Genomic DNA, 18,865 nt, shown 5'->3' with positions numbered 1-18,865 from the left:
ACCAACCTTCCAGGATCTTATGTAGTTGGGGCAAGGAAAAAACTATAAATCAATGCATAAAATGTTATAGGTGCTTTGTTTAAAACCTATACCAAGCAAAGGAAGAGCAGAATGGTCACTTGAACCTGAGGAGGAGAAACTGGTGAATGCTTTAATAGTATGGGCGACAGTGAGCTGATCCTTGGAAGGTGAGTCAGTTTTGCCGGATAGATAGAGTGGGATGGAGAGAACTTGTGGCTGTTACCTTATGTGGCAAAAGACCATATATGTGGAAATGTGATTAAGAATGATCTGGAGATGGATAAAGTATCCTTGATTATCCAGCTGACCCTAAATGTAATCACAAATATCCTTAGAAAAAGGAAGAAGAGTGAAATTTGATGACAGAGAAAGTAGAAGGCAATGCAGCAATGGAAGCCAGATGCTATATTGCTGACTTTAAAGATGGAAGAGGGGTCATGAACCAAGGAAAGTAAGTGGCCTCTAGACATGGAAAATGCAAGGGAACGGATTCTCTCTCTAGAGCTCCTGAAGGAGCCAGCCTTGCAGATACCTTGATGTTACCCCAGTGGGACTGACTCAGACCTCTGACCCCCAGAACTGCACAAGAAACAAATCCATGTTGTTTTAGGTCACCAAGATTTTGGTAATTTGTAACATATAGCAATATCAGGAAACTAATATAGGAGACAAATTATGGAGGACCTTGGATACCAAATAAAGGAGTGTGAATTTTATTCTGTGCCGAGTGGGAAGTCATTCCAGGGTTTTAAACAGGGGACTATGCGATTAGATTTTCAAATTAGAAAGATTACTCAAGCTTCAGTATAAATGATGGATGGAGATTTGTGTGCTAGAATAGAGTCAGGGAGACTAGTTACGAAGCAGATTATAACTGTTCAGGCAAAAGACAATAAAGGGCAGAACTAAACCATTATTTATGAGACTTGAAAAGAGGCATATGTAAGAGATGTTGCAGATGTAGAATCTATAGGATTTGGCTACTCATGAGCTATGGAAATAGAGCAAAAGGATGAAGTGAAGGCTGACTCCTTTGTTTCTGAGTTGGGTAGTTGGGTGGGTGATAACGACGTTTACCAAAATAAAGACTTCAGCAAAACAGACTTAGGAACAAAGATATAGTCTTCATTTTGGTCATATTGAATTTGGGGTTCCTGTGAGACATCTGTGGGAAATTGAATGATAGGCAGTTGAATATGTGGGTAAGAATCTGAAACCACCTCTTTTTTCTGAGTCAGTCAGACCTCAAGTCAGGAAGAGAATCTGTGTAAATATGGAGTTAAATTCAGAGGAATTTACCTCAAAGCTTCAATTTTCTCCATAAAGTGTAAAACAAAATCGTCTACTGAAAAAAAAAAAAAAAAAAAGGCACAGTAAGGAGGCAGGGAACTTCAAAAGAAGTATTGCTTATTTGGGGCTTTCCAGGTGGCACTAGTGGTAAAGGACCCACCTGCCAATGAAGGGGACATAAGAGATGCAGGTTCAGTCCCTGGGTTGGGAAGGTCCCCCAGAGGATAACATGGCCACCCACTCCAGTATTCCTGCCTGGAGAATCGCATGGACAGAGGAACCTGGCAGGCTACATTCCATAGGGTTGCAGAGTCAGACACAACTGAAACAACTTAGCATGCATGGACATTGCTGGTTTCAGATTACTTTGGTAGAAAATAGGAACTAGAGAAATATATGAAAGCACTGCAGAGAAGTGCCAAGAGTCAAACAAGGTCAGTTATCATAAATAAGTAACTTTTCCCATGATTATGGTATTCTTCAGGTGGACCAAGTTAGGAATTTCTCAAGGCTGATGTGCCAAAAGAATGAAAGCATAAAGACATGAAAGGTGTAGTCAAGAGAGTGGTTAAGTGGTCGAGTATGGGCAGATAGGGAAAGAAGTGAAAATGGAAATTATAATGGAAATTATGAACTTAGAGAAAAGTGAGTGCGTGGAATGAAGGGCTCTACAGAGATTATAACGTGTGTGGTAGGAGTAAGGAAGTAAATGAAGTGGGAAAATATGAAGTTCTGGCCAGGAGCATGCATGTTAGAATTTAAGATTATAAAAAGCACTTCCAGGTGATAACAAAGTCAAGGGTATGTCCATGTCAGTTAACTAGTATAGAATTTATGAGGTAAGTCTGAGGATAAGGAAATCAGAGATCTGGAGAATAAGTTGTTGAATGAGCCCTCCAAATAAAGACTGGAATTCACTGTAATGATGCCAGGAGTTTAAGTGCAGAGGAAGACTGTGAGTAACAGGATATAAGCTCCTGACACGACCAAGAAATCAACTAAGTGACAATAAAAAGAAAGTGTTTCATAAATCTCAAAAGAGGAAAGGTTTGAGCATAGTTGGAAAGCAGCAACTGGAATCCAGGAGAATGCCAAGCCCTAAGGCAATGTGATATAGAATAATGAGCAGTTTTCTCTAAATAAAAAATTAAAATAAATAAAAATAATAATAGAAAAGTCTATTAGGAAAAGGTGAACTTAACTTAAGAAAGAAGGTAAGAGTCTGCAAAGAGATATCAAACTGACGATATAGAGAAATTGAAATTTAATGACATATGAGTCCAAAAGGGCACTATAGGAAGGGTTGAAAAGAAAACTAGCAATGGAAGAAAAATTAGAATGGTAAAACAGAATATAGAGAGGGTAGACATTTTTGAGATCCTTACCTTTTGAGAAAGGAAATAATACAAATAGAAGAGTGGTACAAATAAAAGAATAATAACCTTGAGGCAGAAGGTGGTTCATGTCTGTCAAAAGCTTGATGAAGTTAGCAGACTGAGGAAACCAAAATTGAAAAAGACACATGTACCCCATTGTTCATTGCAACACTATTTACAATAGCTAGAACATGAAAGCAACCTAGATGTCCACCAACAGATGAATGGATAAAGAAGTTGTGGTACATATACACAATGGAATATTACTCAGCCATAAAGAAGGAATACATTTGAGTCAGTTCTAATGAGGTGCATGAACCTAGAGCGTATTATACAGAGTGAAGTAAGTCAGGAAGAGAAAGATAAGTATCATATACTAACGCATATATACAGAATCTGGAAAGATATACTGAAGAATTTATTTGCAGGGCAGCAATGGAGAAACAGACAAAGAGAACAGACTTATGGACATGGGAGAAGGGAGGAGAGGGTGACATGTATGGAGAGAGGAATGTGGAAACTTTTATTACCATATGTAAAATAGATAGCCATCAGGAATTTTCTGTATGTCTCAGGAAACTCAAACAGGGGCTATGTATCAACCTAGAGGGGTAGGATAGAGAGGGAGAAGGGAGGGAGGTTCAAGCGGGAGAGGATATATGTATACCTATGGCTGATTCATGTTCAGGTTTGACAGAAAACAACAAAATTCTGTAAAGCAATTGTCCTTCAATTAAAAAATAAATAAATTTTTGAAAAAAGAAAGAAGGCCCTGGAGAAAAGCCCAGGTTCCACAACACATGATCAAAAAGACTGTAAAACTTGGATTTTAATGCATGCACAAAATTTTATTTTAATAGCAGTTATTTCCTTATTGATATATTCTCTGCTGCTGCTGCTGCTGCTGCTAAGTCACTTCAGTCGTGTCCAACTCTGTGCGACCCCATAGACAGCAGCCCACCAGGCCCCTCTGTCCATGGGATTCTGCAGGCAAGAACACTGGAGTGGGTTGCCATTTCCCTCTTCAATGCATGAAAGTGAAAAGTGAAAGTGAAGTCACTCAGTCGTGTCTGACTCTTCGCGACCCCATGGACTGTAGCCTACCAGGCTCCTCTGTCCTTGGGATTTTCCAGGCAAGAGTACTGGAGTGGGTTGCCATTGCCTTCTCTGATATATTCTCTCACTCTACCTTTTTACTGATGAATGTTTCCATCTACTGACTCGCAGCCTAACTTTGATCACCTTTGTTTAGCCAAAATACTCTAAGATCATGTCTTAGCAGTAGTTTACATTCTTGCCAGGTTTGCTTCATTGACAAAGACAATATAGGGATTTTTTTTTAACAATAAAGAATCATCATTCTTCAAATTGTCAACCGTTACCATGTTTTACTTTTTAAAGGTGAGAAAGTTGATGCTAGTAACCTGGAAAGTTTTCTGGAAAATATGGGGATAGATCTCACGGAAGATAAAGGCATGGAACTACTGAACAATCTTCCAGTTGATGGTGAGCATTAAAAATGTCACAGTGGGGAAAAAAGTCATAGTGACCTTCAAGGAAACTTGAGACTACAGACTTACATGACTAATACGCGCTATTTACGGAATGTCTCATGCCCTCCTCACCAAAATGATTTTACCAAGTTGAGAGTTGTTTCCATTCCTGAGTTTTATTCTTTTAAGTGAAATAATAAGAATGTCTAGCATAAAACATGCAAGTCTTTATATTTCTAAAATTACGTGTGTTTTATTCTATTTTAAAATATCTAGACTGCTGTCTGAGCTTTGGATTTTTCCCTTTCTTGCAGCCCAAAGAAGGGTGTATATGAACAGGTTAATGAAAGAATTGCAGTCTCTTGAAGGTGAGTGAGAAGTATGAAAAGGCAATTAAAACTGAGGACATTGAGCTTTGTTCTTATTTTCAAAAACTCTGTTTTACATATTTCAGATTATTAATCCTGCTGTCCCAGTTATTAATTCAGTATTTATTCTTTATATGCCTTAGGTACTGTACATTCACCAAAATTGTTTAACTTCAGTAAACTCCAAAGCTTTGGTTCCCAAATAAAGTTGTATATCAGAGTAACTGGGGAAGAGGGAAAGATTTAACATTCAGATTACTGGGCCTCTTTCAGTTTTATTGATATTGACTTTCCAGAGAGTACCTAGAAATGCGTGTTATTAAATGTATAGGATTATGATAGAGTAAATCCATGGACAGGACGGATGGATGGATATTTCTCCATTAATTTAGCAAGTTTCAAATCCTACTGTACAGACATGTTTATAAAGGTTAATTTTAGTCTTTTTCATGACTTATCAGATATCTCCTGGAAGGAAATGGCAACCCACTCTAGTACTCTTGCCTGGAAAATTCCATGGCTGGAGGAGCCTGGTAGGCTACAGTCCACTGGGTCGCAAAGAGTCGGACATGACTGAGCGACTTCACTTTCTTTCTTTCTATAGTTCCTTTTGAAGAAGGAAATAGCAACCCACTCCAGTGTTCTTGCCTGGAGAATCCCATGGATGGAGGGGCCTGGTGGGCTGCAGTCTATGGAGTTGCAAAGAGTCAGACACGACTAAGCAACTAACACACACACACACATCAGATACCTCCAACCCCTCAGTTTCTTCTCTTAAAAGTTTTCCAAATCCCAGAGATCAAAGTTTAGGAATTTCTGACTTAGACACCAAGATCACGTTTACTTCAGCCATTTGTTCTTTGCTCTTTATTCTCTATAAGTATTGATGCCTCAATATGAGCTAAAATAATCCACTCCTTACATCACTAGAACTATTTCTCATATCCATCCCTTTCTTTCCTAAGGGACAAAGGTATCTTCAGATAAAGTGGACATTTGCCTTAAAAACATGGGAATTGATCTCACAGAGGAAGAAATCCAGGAACTAAAGGACCACCTACCAGTTTATGGTGAGAGTTTTGATATCAATATACCCCTTAGCAAAACTTTGGATATGAGGCCAGTGTCAGGGCTGGAATGACTAAAGATATGATGTATAATACATGAAAAGAAGAAAAATAGTGAGGCCTTCAGCACAGCTGAAGCCAAGTAACTATCACTCGGGGAAGATCACCAAGAAGGCTGCCCAATATAGATGACAAGTGTCACTCTCCATAGGAAATGCCAAGGACTAACAAGAATACTCAAATCTTTAATCATTGGGTTGTTGTGGGTTTTTTTAAGAATGTGGAGGATTTATTGAACTAGAGATTTTGTAGATTTCAGAGAACTAGTGTCAACACTTCAATCCTTGAGTCCCTGCTGTTAATCCAGCATTAAAAAGTAGTGTGCAACACTTACATAGTCCTGGCATGTGCAAAGCACTGTTCTAAGCAGTTTACTATATCATTTAATCTTCCAAACTACTCTATGAGTTCCATTTTAATGCTTAATTTATGTATCAGGAAACTAAGGCACAGAGAAAACAAGTAGCTTGCCTAGAGTCAGAGAGCTAGTGGTAGACAGGCAATCTGGCTCCAGAAACTGTCTTTCAACCACTCTGCTAATATTGCCACGAACTACAGAATTAATGATCTTAAGAAGATGTATAGTGAAGTTACCAGTTGGCATTAAATTTGGCATGTGTTAGACTGTGGTGTTGGAGAAGGCTCCTGAGAGTCCCTTGGACTGCAAGGAGATCCAACCAGTCCATCCTAAAGGAGATCAGTCCTGGGTGTTCATTGGAAGGACTGATGTTCAAGCTAAAACTCCAATACTTTGGCCACCTGATGCGAAGAACTAACTCATTTGAAAAGACCCTGATGCTAGGAAGATTAAAGGAGGGAGGAGAAGGGGACGATAGAGGATGAGATGGTTGGATGGCATCACCGACTCAATGGACATGGGTTTGGGTGGACTCCGGGAGTTGGTGATGGACAGGGAGGCCTGGCGTGCTGTGGTTCATAGGGTCGCAAAGAGTTGGACATGACTGAGTGACTGAACAACAACAAAGCGTTTATGGAACATCACTCTTGAACAAACCATTAAACTGGTATCTCACCCTTGGGGGAACTTAAAATCTGAAGAATATTAAAAATAATACAAGAATGCAAACACATTTGAGCAGTGATGAATTGGCACCCTTGACCAAGTCATAAGTGGAGAATGAGCTTGTCCATGGGCAGCTTTAAGGTTGCAAACTGAATCTTGCCCGTTAGTGTAATAGCATCTTTTTACTATTAAGGGCAAGAGGAGAAGGGGGCAACAGAGTATGAGATGGCTGGATGGCATCACCCACTCAATGGACGTGAGTTTAAGCAAATTCTGGGAGATAGTGAAGGACAGGGAAGCCTGGCATGCTTCAGTTCATGGGGTCCCAAAGAGTCGGACACAACTTAGCAGCTTAACAATAATCCTTTAATTACTATTGTAATGTCCCAATTTAGTGTTTCTTAAACTTTCAGTTTTATAAACTTATTAAAATGTATCTATTGATATCCAATAGCTTCTGGTTTTATTTTGAGAAATACTGACTAAAGAAACTAAGTTAATGGTCTATGAAAGTCTTTCCATTGAGAATGGGTACTGCAAAACAAAAATTTTGTCAGTAAACAGAACAAATATAACTTGGAAGTTTAACCAAATACATCAACATGATGATGATTGTGTTAGCAAGCTAAGAGCACCAGACATGCACACCAGCAGTCTGTACTTTAAGGGTATCACTTGGTGCCAAGGTGAACATAAGCCCAAAGGTAAAGTCAACACTGGTGAAATGGAGACATAATTTTTAAACAAAATTTTTAAATTCTCAATAAGTTTCAAACTCCTGTCTGAGAAATACTAACCTAATAAAAGAGTCTCTCACAGGAAAGGAGAGTACTTTTTTTTTTTTTAGGAGAGTACTTTAAACATTGCTCATGCACTGTGCTGTGTGGATTTTTTATAGAGTAAAATGCAGGAACTGTTTTAATTACAAGTATGATCTCTGACATGAAAAGCTAATAAACTTCTAGGGAAATGTTTTCAAATGGTTGAATTTGGGGATTTTGCTTCACAATTTAAGGATTTCATATCATTTTTCTAAAAAAAAATTTTATTTTTTATCTTTAAGATAATGAGAAGATTGATTTAAATGTGTTGGTGGATAAAGTTAAAAATATTACAGGTGAGCGAGATATTACAATTATTATTTGGTCTTGAAGTTTTATATGGAACTGTATTTTTAATATAATAGTGTTTCCTTTCTTTACTCACTCAACAACTATTTATTCAGCACTCACTACATGCCAGGCATTGTTTGAGGCATTTACAGTACATCAGTAAACAGAACAAATATAACTTCCCCCACCGAGCTTACATTGTAGCAGAGGAAATAAGCAGTAAACAATAAATGTTATAAATAAGTGCATTAGGTAGTATGTTTGAAAGTGGTAAATTCTATAGAGAAGAATGAAAAGTAGACTACAGTAAAGGAGACTGGGAGAGCAAAGTATGTTGGGAAAAGGAGCAGTTACGGTCTTAAATAAAGAATCGGGTCTCTTTAAGATGGTGACATTTGAGCAAATACCTGAAGAAGGTATGAGTTTCAGTCATGTGGGGACTTCTGGAAAAAGAGTGTTGCAGGCAAAGGAAATAAGTACTAAGGCCCAAAGGTGGGAGCATATCTGGGGTATTCAAGAAACAGCAAGAAGGCCAATGTAGCTGAAGTTGAGTAAGTGAGGAAAACAGTAATAGGAGATGAGAAGAGGGACGTGATGGGTACAAGATCAGCCATCACCATGAAAGCCCTGACAGGTCTTGGGCTTTTTTTCTAAGAGAAATGGGAAGCCATTGAAGGATTTAGAGCTGAGGCATGATATAATCTGACCTAATCTTTCATCAGATCTTTCCAGATTCTATGTGAACAGATGGTGAGGTGAAGCAGTGGAGGTGGGGGAAGTGGAGGAAAGAAACCAAGAATAGAAACAGGGAAACCATTTAAGAGGCTTTTAGAGTAATCCACGTTAGAGATGATGGTTTTTAATACCAGGTTAGATAACAATAAAGTGATGAAAAATAGGGATTTTCCTGGAAGTCCAGTGGTTAAGATTCTGGGTTTCAACTGCAGGGGACACAGATTTGACCCCTGGCCTTGGGTGGGGTGAGAACTAGATCCCCATTTTGCCTGGAGTCACTGCCAAAAAAAAAAAGTAATTGAATTTTGATATATTTTAAAAGGAGCCACTGTGATGGATGTTAACTAGACTTATTGTGGTGATCATTTTGTAACACAACGTACACAAAGAAATCCTTCAGACAAAGAGATACTGGCAATTGAAAGTTGGACCTGTGTGCATTGAAATGTCAAAGGTTAGAGATTTGGTCAGTGCATCTATAGCATCTACCGTATCAGAGTAGAGGGTAAATCAACAGAGTTAAATGCTGCTGATGATCCAAGTAAGATAAGGGCTGAGAATTGACCATTGTGTATAGCCACATGGAGATCACTGGTAGTATCAAAAAGAGAAGTTAAAAAAGAGAGAGAGAGACGTTGTAGGTGGTGAGAGTGGAAAGAAGCCTAATTGAAGGATGTTTAATAGAAATTGAGAGGATAAGATTTAGAAACAGTGAATATGGAATTTCCTGGTGGTCGGTGTTTAGGACTTCTTTCAGTTCAGTTCAGTTCAGTCACTCAGTCGTGTCCAACTCTTTGTGACCCCATGGACTGCAGCACGCCAGGCTTCCCTGTCCATCACCAACTCCTGGAGCTTACTCAAACTCATGTCCATCAAGTCAGTGATGCCATCCAACCATCTCATCCTTTATCATCCCCTTCTCCTCCTGCCTTCAATCTTTCCTAGCTTCAGGGTCTTTTCAAATGAGGCAGTTCTTTGCATCAGGTAGCCAAAGTATTAGAGTTTCAGCTTCAACATCCGTCCTTCCAATGAATATTCAGGACTGATTTTGTTCAGGCTTGACAGGTTGGATCTCCTTGCAGTCCAAGGGACTCTCAAGAGTCTTCTTCAATACCACAGTTCAAAAGCATCAATTCTTCAGCACTCAGCTTTCTTTATAGTCCCACTCTCACGCCCATACATGACTACTGGAAAAACCATAGCTTTGACTAGATGTACTTTTGCTGGCTGAGTGATGTCTCTGCTTTTTAATATGCTATCCAGGTTGGTCATAGCGTTTCTTCCAAGGAGCAAGCGTCTTTTAATTTCATAGCTGCTCTCACCATCTGCAGTGATTTTGGAGCCTAAGAAAACCAAGTCTTTCAGTTTTTTCATTATTTTCCCATCTATTTGCCATGAAGTGATGGGACAAGATGCCATGATCTTAGTTTTCTGAATGTTGAGTTTTAAGCCAACTTTTTCACTCTCCTCTTTTACCTTCATCAAGAGGCTCTTTAGTTCTTCTTCAGTTTCTGCCATGAGGACTTCTTTAATTAGAGAGATAAAAGAAGTTGTGATTAAATAGAGAAAAAGGAAGTGGTGGTTTGAAAGAGAAGTGATGTGAAGCAGTCAACAAGAAGAGTGGGAAAGTTAATGGACTAGCCGAGTATGGTGTGATTGCCCGACAGAAATAAGGACCTACTTGAGCTTCATGGTCATAAATTTAATGTGAAAACAGCATAGTTAACTTTAACTCCGTGCAGCTACATGGCTGCAGACACAGAATTAGCTGCTGCTGCTGCTGTTAAGTCGCTTCAGTCGTGTCCGACTCTGTGCGACCCCATAGACCGCAGCCCACCAGGCTCCCCCATCCCTGGGATTCTCCAGGTAAGAACACTGGAGTGGGTTGCCATTTCCTTCTCCAATGAGTGAAAGTGAAGTTGCTCAGTTGTGTCCATCTCTTCGTGACCCCATGGACTGCAACCTACCACGCTCCTCTGAAATGGGATTTTCCAGGCAAGAGTACTGGAGTGGGGTGCCATTGCCTTCTCCGACAAAATAAGCAGACACTTCTTTTAACCAGGAATGGAGTTTTGCCGAGTATATTAAAAGCAAGAGTAGAGCAATTTAAATGCAGTCTTCCACAAAATTTAAACATGCTTATCACTTTCTTTGCTCACAGTTGTTTTTTACTTCTACTTTTTTGGGGGGTTGACTTTATTCTTCCTACAAGTAAATTGTTCTTAGTACTTTCAGCAAGAGTCAGTCTTTGTCTGAAAAATCTTTATTTTACATTCATGCTTGAATCATGGTTTGACTAAGTCTAGACGTGTAGATGGTCATTTTACCTTAGAATACTGACATGTGCAGCTACTATGGACTTCCCAGTTGGTGCTAGTGGTAAGGAACCTGCCTGCCAATGCAGGAGACATATTGGTCCCTAGGTTGGGAAGATCCCCTGGAGAAGAGAATGGCAACCCACTCCAGTATTCTTGCCTGGAGAATTCCATGGATAGAGGAGCCTGGCAGGCTACTGTCCATGGGGTCACAAAGAGTCAGACATGGCTGAGTGACTAACACACACACACAAAGCAAAGCACAGAAGGGTAGGACCGGAGCACTGAGAATTAGGTCCTAAATCTCCTTTTGACTTCTCAGCTACAGACTCTTCTACATATATTTGAATTTAGCTTCCATATAAAACAACAAAAAACCTCTCTTAGTTTCCAACTAGTAAGATGCAGCTATCCTTCATACAAGTGAAAGTTGTCTTCACTTTCTCCCCAGAATAAGAAGCAGCAAAGTTCCAACAGTCTATCTCTGGGAGACAGTCATACATCTCTGGGTCATGTTAATTACTTCCCAAATTTAGTTATAGCCCCATTTGGACATTGTTACTTAGAGACTAAGCTGTAAAGTTAGCCTATAATAAAATTTGTATTTTAATTTAAAAGGGGAAAAAGAGATAAAAGAACATACATACATGGATAGGTAGACTCATATGCACTGTTTCCTGGCCCTTTTTTTTGCCATAAAAAAAATTAACTCTTAAGTCTTCATTGCTTTTTGATAGTTAATCTCTTTTTCTCTTGTAACTCTTAAGATTATCTCTATCTTTGAAGTTCTCATTATCACATGGCCAAGTGTAGACTTCTTTATATTTTTCCCGCTTGGAACTTCTGATTCCTGAAACTGAACATTTATGCCTTTCATCAAGTCTGAAAATCCTCAGTCCTTATGTATCAGTATTATCTCACCTCTCTTTTCTCTTTTTTCACTTTTGGAAACTCCTATTATATATATGTTAGACTTTCTTATTTGGTTTATCATATCTTTCTTTCAGCTTGCAATGCATTAATAATTGTATAAATATAATTTTATTCAAGGTGGAAATTTTTATAAGTCAATTTTTGTTATCATTATTAAAACTAATTCTATAATTTAGGCAACAGAAGTAAGCCAGAAAGATAAAGACCGTTACTGTATACTAACACATATATATGGAATTTAGAAAGATGGTAACGATAACCCTATATGCAAAACAGAAAAAGAGACACAGATGTATAGAACAGACTTTTGGACTCTGTGGGAGAAGGCGAGGGTGGGATGTTTCAAGAGAACAGCATCGAAACATGTATATTATCAAGGGTGAAACAGATCACCAGCCCAGGTTGGATGCATGAGACAAGTGCTCCAGGCTGGTGCACTGGGAAGACCCAGAGGGATCGGGTGGAGAGGGAGGTGGGAGGGGGGATCAGGATGGGGAATACATGTAAATCCATGGCTGATTCATGTCAATGTATGACAAAACCCACTACAATATTGTAAAGTAATTAGCCTCCAACTAATAAAAATAAATGAAAAAAAATTAAAAAAAAGAAGAAGAGGGAGGCCTAGAGGAGGGGAGAGAGAAGGAAGAAGGGAAAAATAAAGAAAATAATACAACTGTTATGTGATTGGATTACTTATATTAGTCATCAAACAGTATCTAAGTTACTGAGATTATACAGTTCCTATTTTACTTTTTATGCATATTATTGTCTTATCATTATAAGAGGTTCTTTTTACTTAGGTTGAAAGAAAAATGTCTGACTCCCCTCCTTGATTCTGAAGAGCTGAACAAGCCTTCATTGTACCTTATTCTTTCCCCTGCACCTGATAAGGATGTTTAATATGTACACGTTTCCTTTTCTAAAGGAGAGAAGATTCACACTGAGGACCTGAAAAATGTTCTTAAAAACATGGGAATAGAGATCACAAATAAGGAACACAAAAAGCTTATTAAAACTCTGCCCATTTCTGGTAAGCATTTAAGTGTGTTCTATATCACTGAAGTCTAAAAATGTATTCCTTCAACAGACATTTACTGAAGCTCTCTTTTGTACATAGCACTGTACTAAACTCTGCTGGGCAGGTACCATGACTGTGAGGAGCACATTTCCTCAAGTTCCTGCCCTCCTAAACAAAACTTCAGGGAAGGTTAGTTGTAGGGTTTTGTATAAGAAATTCTAACATTTGAAACATTTTATGTCAATTAAAAATATTGTTTAAAGATTCGATCTTAGCATTTTTTTTTTTGAAATCCTGTTCTTTTCATTTAGATTTTGGTTTAGGAAACTGGGACCTCTTTAGACAGAAGTCCCATATAAGACACACATGTCCTTTCATCTCTTTGGGAGAAATCTAAAGTCTAAGCTGTAAGAAGAGAAAAAGGAAGGAGGATAGGAAAATGAAGAAAGAAAAATAAAGCCAAATGAGAGAGGAGAAATGGTAAAGAAAAAGCTATGTGTGTTTCCGCAAAGTAGGATGCCACTAGCAGTAATCTCTTCTGTCTAGTGGCTAGATTCACTACACTGAATTTTCTGAGTACTTTTTATTTCACTGAGAATAAACTTTGATAAATTTAAGTTTTCCCTTTCTGAAAATAAATATTGATTTTTATGAATCATCAAAAACTAAATTATGTTTTTTGTTGTTGTTTGTTTACAGCTGATAAAAAGGTGTTTAAGAAAGAATTACTGAGGGGTGTGAAGTCTTTCAAAGGTGAGTGGAAAAAAAGGCGTGTGTCCATGTGTGCCCAGTTATCACCATATCATTGAAAAATTATTTGTAAACATCATTTTTAAGACTATATCATTGTGTTGTATTTACACACACACAATTTACTTGATTATTCTTTTCTCTTTTTTAAATTTATTTTTTTTTATTGAAGAATAATTGCTTTACAGAATTTTGTTGTTTTCTGTCAAACCTGAACATGAATCAGCCATAGGTATGCATATATCCCCTCCCTACTGAAGCCCCCTCCCATCTTCCTCCCCATCCCACCCCTCCAGGTTGACACAGAACCCCTATTTGAGTTTCCTGAGCCATACAGTAAATTCCCACTGGAATTTTACACATGGTGATGTAAGTTCCCATGTTACTCTTTCCATATATCTCACTCTTTCTTCCTCTCTCCCCATGTCCATAAGTCTATTCTCTGTGTCTGTTTCTCCATTGCTTCCCTGTACACAAGTTCTTCAGTACCATTTTTCTAGATTCCATATATATGCATTAGAATATGATAGTTATCTTTCTCTTTCTGACTTACTTCACTCTGTATGATAGGTTCTAGGTTCATCCACCTCATCAGAACTGACTCAAATGTGTTCCTTTTTATGGCTGAGTAATATTCCATTGTGTATATGTACCACAACTTCTTTATCCATTCATCTGTCAATGGACATCTAGTTTGCTTCCATTAGGTTGCAGCTATTGTAATTAATGCTGCAATGAACAATGGGATACGTGTCTTTTTCCATTTTGGTTTCCTCAGGGTGAATGCTTAGGAGTGGGATTGCCAGGTTATATGGTGGTTTTATTCCTAGTTCTTTAAGGAATCTCCATACCATCTACCATAGTGACTGAATCAATTTACATTCCCACCAACAGTGCAAGAGCGTTCCCTTTTCTCCGTACCCTTGCCAGCATTTATTGTTTGTAGACTTTTTAATGATAGCCATTCTGACCAGTGTAAGGTGATATCTCATTGTAGTTTTAATTTGCATTTCTCTAATAATGAGCAATGTTGAGCATCTTTTCATGTGTTTGTTAACCATCTGTATGTCTTCCTTGGAGAAATGTCTATTTAGGTCTTTTCCCCACTTCTTGATTGTGTTGTTTGTTTTTCTGGTATTGAGTTGTATGAGCTGCTTGTATATTTTGGAAATTAATCCTTTGTCATTTGTTTCATTTGCTATTATTTTCTCCCATTCTGAGAGTTGTCTTTTCACCTTGCTTATAGTTTCCTTTACTGTGCAAAAGCTTTTAAGTTTAATCAGGTACCACTTGTTTACTTTTGTTTTTATTTCCATTAATCTAGGAGATGGGTCATAGGGTATCTTGCTTTGATTTATGTCATTGAGTGTTCTGCCTATGTTTTCCTCTAAGAGTTTTATAGTTTCTTGTCTCACATTTAGATCTTTAATCCATTTTGATTCTATCTTTGTGTGTGATGTTAGAAAGTGCTCTAATTTCATTCTTTTATGTGTAGCTGTCCAGTTTTCCCAGCACCATATATTGAAGATGCTGTCTTTGCCTCATTGCATATTCTTGCCTCCTTTGTCAAAAATAAGGTACCCATAGGTGCATGGGTTTATTTCTGGGCTTTCTATCTTGCTCCATTGGTCTATATTTCTGTTTTTGTGCCAGTGCCATACTGTCTTGATGACTGTAGCTTTGTAGTATACTCTGAAGTCAGGAAGTTTGATTCCTCCAGCTCCCTTCTTCTTTCTCAAGACTGCTTTGGCTATTCAGGGTCTTTTGTGTTTCCATATGAATTGTGAAATTTTTTGTTCTAGTTCTGTGAAAAATGTCATTGGTAATTTGATAGGGATCACATTGAATCTGTAGATTGCATTTGGTAATATAGTCAGTTTTACAATGTTGACTCTTCCTACCCAGGAACATGGAATATCTCTCCATCTGTTTATGTTCTCTTGGATTTCTTTCATTAGTATCTTATAATTTTCTGTGTACAGTTCTTTTGTCTCCTTAGGTAAGTTTATTCCTAGATATTTAATTCTTTTTGTTGCAATGGTGAATGGGATTGATTCCTTAATTTCTCTTTCTGATTTTTCATTGTTAGTATATAGAAAGGCAAGTGATTTCTGTGTATTGGTTTTGTATCCTGCACTTTTGCTAAATTCACTGATTAGCTCTAGTAGTTTTCTGATACTGTCTTTAGGTTTTTCTACGTACAGTATCATGTCATCTACAAATGATGAGAGCTTTACTTCTTTTCTGATCTGGATTCCTTGTATTTCTTTTTCTTCTCTGATTGCTGTATCTAGGACTTCCAGAACTATGTTGAATAACAATGGTGAAAGTGGGCACCCTTGTCTTGTTCCTGATCTTAGGGGGAATGCTTTCAGTTTTTAACCATTGAGAATAATGTTTGCTCTAGGTTTATCATATATGGCCTTTACTATGTTGAGGTAGGTTCCTTCTATGCCCATTCTTTGAAGAGCTTTGGTCATTAATGGATGCTGAATTTTGTCAAAGGCTTTTTCTGCATCTATTGAGATGATCATATGGTTTTTATCTTTTAATTTGTTAATATGGTGTATCACATTGATTGATTTGCATATATTGAAGAATCCTTTCATCCCTGGAATAAACCCAACTTGATCATGGTGTGTGAGCTTTTTGATGTATTGCTGAATTCTGTTTGTTAAAATTTTGTTGAGGATTTTTGCATCTATGTTCATCAATAATAGAGGCCTATCGTTTTCTTTTTTTGTGTTGTCTTTGTCTGGCTTTGGTATCAGGGTGATGGTGGTTGCGTAGAATGACTTTGGAAGTGTTCCTTCCTCTGCAATTTTTTGAAAGAGTTTTAGAAGGATAGGCATTGGCTCTTCTCTAATGTTTGATAGAGTTCTCCTGTGGAGCCATCTGGTCTTGGGCTTTTATTTTTTGGGAGTTTTTTTGATCCCAGCTTCAATTTCAGTGCTTGTAATTGGGTTGCTCATAATTTCTATTTCTTCCTGGTTCAATCTTGGAAGATTGAACTTTTCTAAGAATCTGTCCATTTCTTCCAGGTTATCCATTTTTTTTGCCATATAGTTTTCATAATAGTCTCTTATAATCCTTTGTATTTCTGCATTGTCTGTTGTAACCTCTCCTTTTTCAGGTCTAATTTTGTTGATTGGATTCTTCTCTCTTTTTTTCTTGATGAGCATAAAGGCTTGTCAATTTTGTTTATATTCTCAAAGAACCAGCTTTTAGTTTTAGTAATCTTTACTATTGTTTCTTTCATTTCTTTTTCATTTATTTCTGCTTGGATCTTTATGATTTCTTTCCTTCTACTAATTTTGGAGGTTTTTTGTTCTTCGTTTTCCAGTTGTTTTAGGTGTAAAGTCGGGTTGTCTATTCGATGTTTTTCTTGTTTCTTGAGGTAGGACTGTATTGCTATAAACTTCCCTCTTAGAACTGCTTTTGCTGCATCCTGTAGTTTTGAGTTGTCGTGTTTTCATTGTCATTTGTTTCTAGAATTTTTTTTTCCTTTTGATTTCTTTAGTAACCTGTTGGCTATTTAGAAATGTGTTGTTTAATCTCCATGTATTTCTGTTTCTTATAGTTTTTTTCGTGTAATTGATATCTAGTCTCATAGCGCTGTGGTCAGAGAAGATGCTTGATATGATTTCAGTTTTCTTAAATTTACTGAGGTTTGATTTGTGACCCAGGATGTGGTCTATCCTGGAGAATGTTTCATGTGCACTTGAGAAGAACGTGTATTCTTCTGCATTTGGTTGGAATGTCCTGAAGATAAAAATGAGATCCATCTCATCTAATGTATCATTTAAGACTTGTGTTTCCTTATTAATTTTCTGTTTTGATGATGTTCATTGGTGTGAGTGGGGTGTTAAAGTCTCCTACTATTATTGTGTTACTGTCAGTTTCTCCTTTATGTCTGTTAGTGTTCATCTTATGTATTGAGGTGCTCCTATGTTGGGTGCATAGATATTTACAGTTGTTATGTTTTCCTCCTAGATTGATCCCTTGATCATTATGTAGTGTCCTTCCTTATCTCTTGTAATCTTCTTTACTTTAAGGTCTTTTTTTTCTGATATGAAGATTCCTACTCCAGCTTTCTTTTGCTTCCAATTTGCATGGAATATATTTTTCCATCCTCTCATATTCAGTCTATATGTGTCTTTAGGTCTGAAATGGGTTTTATGTAAATAACATAGATATGGTCTTGTTTTTGTATCCATTCAGCCAGCCTGTGTCTTTTGGTTGGAACATTTAATCCATTTACATTTAAAATAATTATTGATATATATGTTCCTATTGCCATTTTAATTGTTTGGGGTTGATTTTGTAGATATTTTTTCTTCTCTTGTATTTATTGACTATGTAAGTCTCTTTAACATTTGTTGTAAAGCTGGTTTGATTTTTCTTTTCTTATTGAACATTTAGGTAGTCTGTAATGCTTTGCTATTATACATATGTGGCCTTTATACATAAATATTTATTCAACTTTAAAATCATTTTTATATAGAGTTTTCCAACTAGAATTACTAGGTCAAAGGATCTTAACACTTTGATTTATATAAATGGATAAGAGTACCCATTACTGTTATGTTGTGGCCACTATATATTGTTTCACATTTTTTGAGCCTTGCTAATTTAACAGATGAGAAATGGAGTCTATATTTTTTTATTGGTGAAGTTGAAAATGGTTTATATCATTATATCTTTCAGTCTTTTAATTATTTGACATCTTGTCCATTATCCTATGGCATCTTTGCATTTTTCCTATTAATTTCAATGACTTCTTTATAAGGATATTAGCACATTGTCATGTCTATAGAAAATATTTTTCCATTTGGTTGTTTGCATTTTTATTTTATTATGTTGTATTTTTAACAACAGTTTTATTAAAATATAATTTATACACCTTGTAATTCAGCCATTTAAAATGTACAATTCAATGCTTTTTAGTATAGTAATAGAGTTGTGTAACCATCACTACAATCAATTTAGAGCATTTTCATCACCAAAAAGAAGCTGCACTAATTAGCAGTCACTCCTCATTCCCTGTAACTCTCACAGACCTAGGCAGCCACCAACTTACTTTGTGTCCACTATGTTGTACTTCAGTATACAGACTTTTTCATTTTTATGTGTTTATATCAGTCATTCCTTCTGTGATTTCTTCTTGTCATTTTGTATTTAGCAAGTCTGCCTCATTAGCTAGTTTTTCTGTAGTATAAATTATATTAAGAAGCTAATTTATTGTTACTGTAGGAAGTTTCAGATCTTACTTTTTGACCAGAATGACATGATTCAGTTGT

The 18,865-nt window shown here is 37.1% G+C and overlaps 1 protein-coding gene across 17 annotated transcripts in view; it reads left to right on the top strand.

Moving 5' to 3' along the window:
- The window catches only part of EFCAB3 (EF-hand calcium binding domain 3), a 419,723-nt gene that overhangs the window by 325,944 nt on the left and 74,914 nt on the right, over positions 1 to 18,865 (top strand). For 16 of the 17 annotated variants that reach the window (XM_070479568.1, XM_070479567.1, XM_070479577.1 and 13 more), the window contains 7 exons: positions 4,089 to 4,193; positions 4,495 to 4,548; positions 5,514 to 5,618; positions 6,893 to 6,955; positions 7,763 to 7,816; positions 12,723 to 12,827; positions 13,515 to 13,568. In XM_070479568.1, coding sequence (XP_070335669.1) covers positions 4,089 to 4,193; positions 4,495 to 4,548; positions 5,514 to 5,618; positions 6,893 to 6,955; positions 7,763 to 7,816; positions 12,723 to 12,827; positions 13,515 to 13,568 — 540 coding nt within the window. The remainder of the gene's footprint in view (positions 1 to 4,088; positions 4,194 to 4,494; positions 4,549 to 5,513; positions 5,619 to 6,892; positions 6,956 to 7,762; positions 7,817 to 12,722; positions 12,828 to 13,514; positions 13,569 to 18,865) is intronic. The other variant, XM_070479572.1, reaches the window with a different exon arrangement.

The sequence above is a fragment of the Odocoileus virginianus genome, chromosome 17 (genome assembly GCF_023699985.2).
Source record: "Odocoileus virginianus isolate 20LAN1187 ecotype Illinois chromosome 17, Ovbor_1.2, whole genome shotgun sequence".
NCBI lineage: Eukaryota > Metazoa > Chordata > Mammalia > Artiodactyla > Cervidae > Odocoileus > Odocoileus virginianus.
The sequence above is the reverse complement of the archived record's forward strand: the minus strand, read 5'-3'. Positions and strand labels throughout refer to the sequence as shown.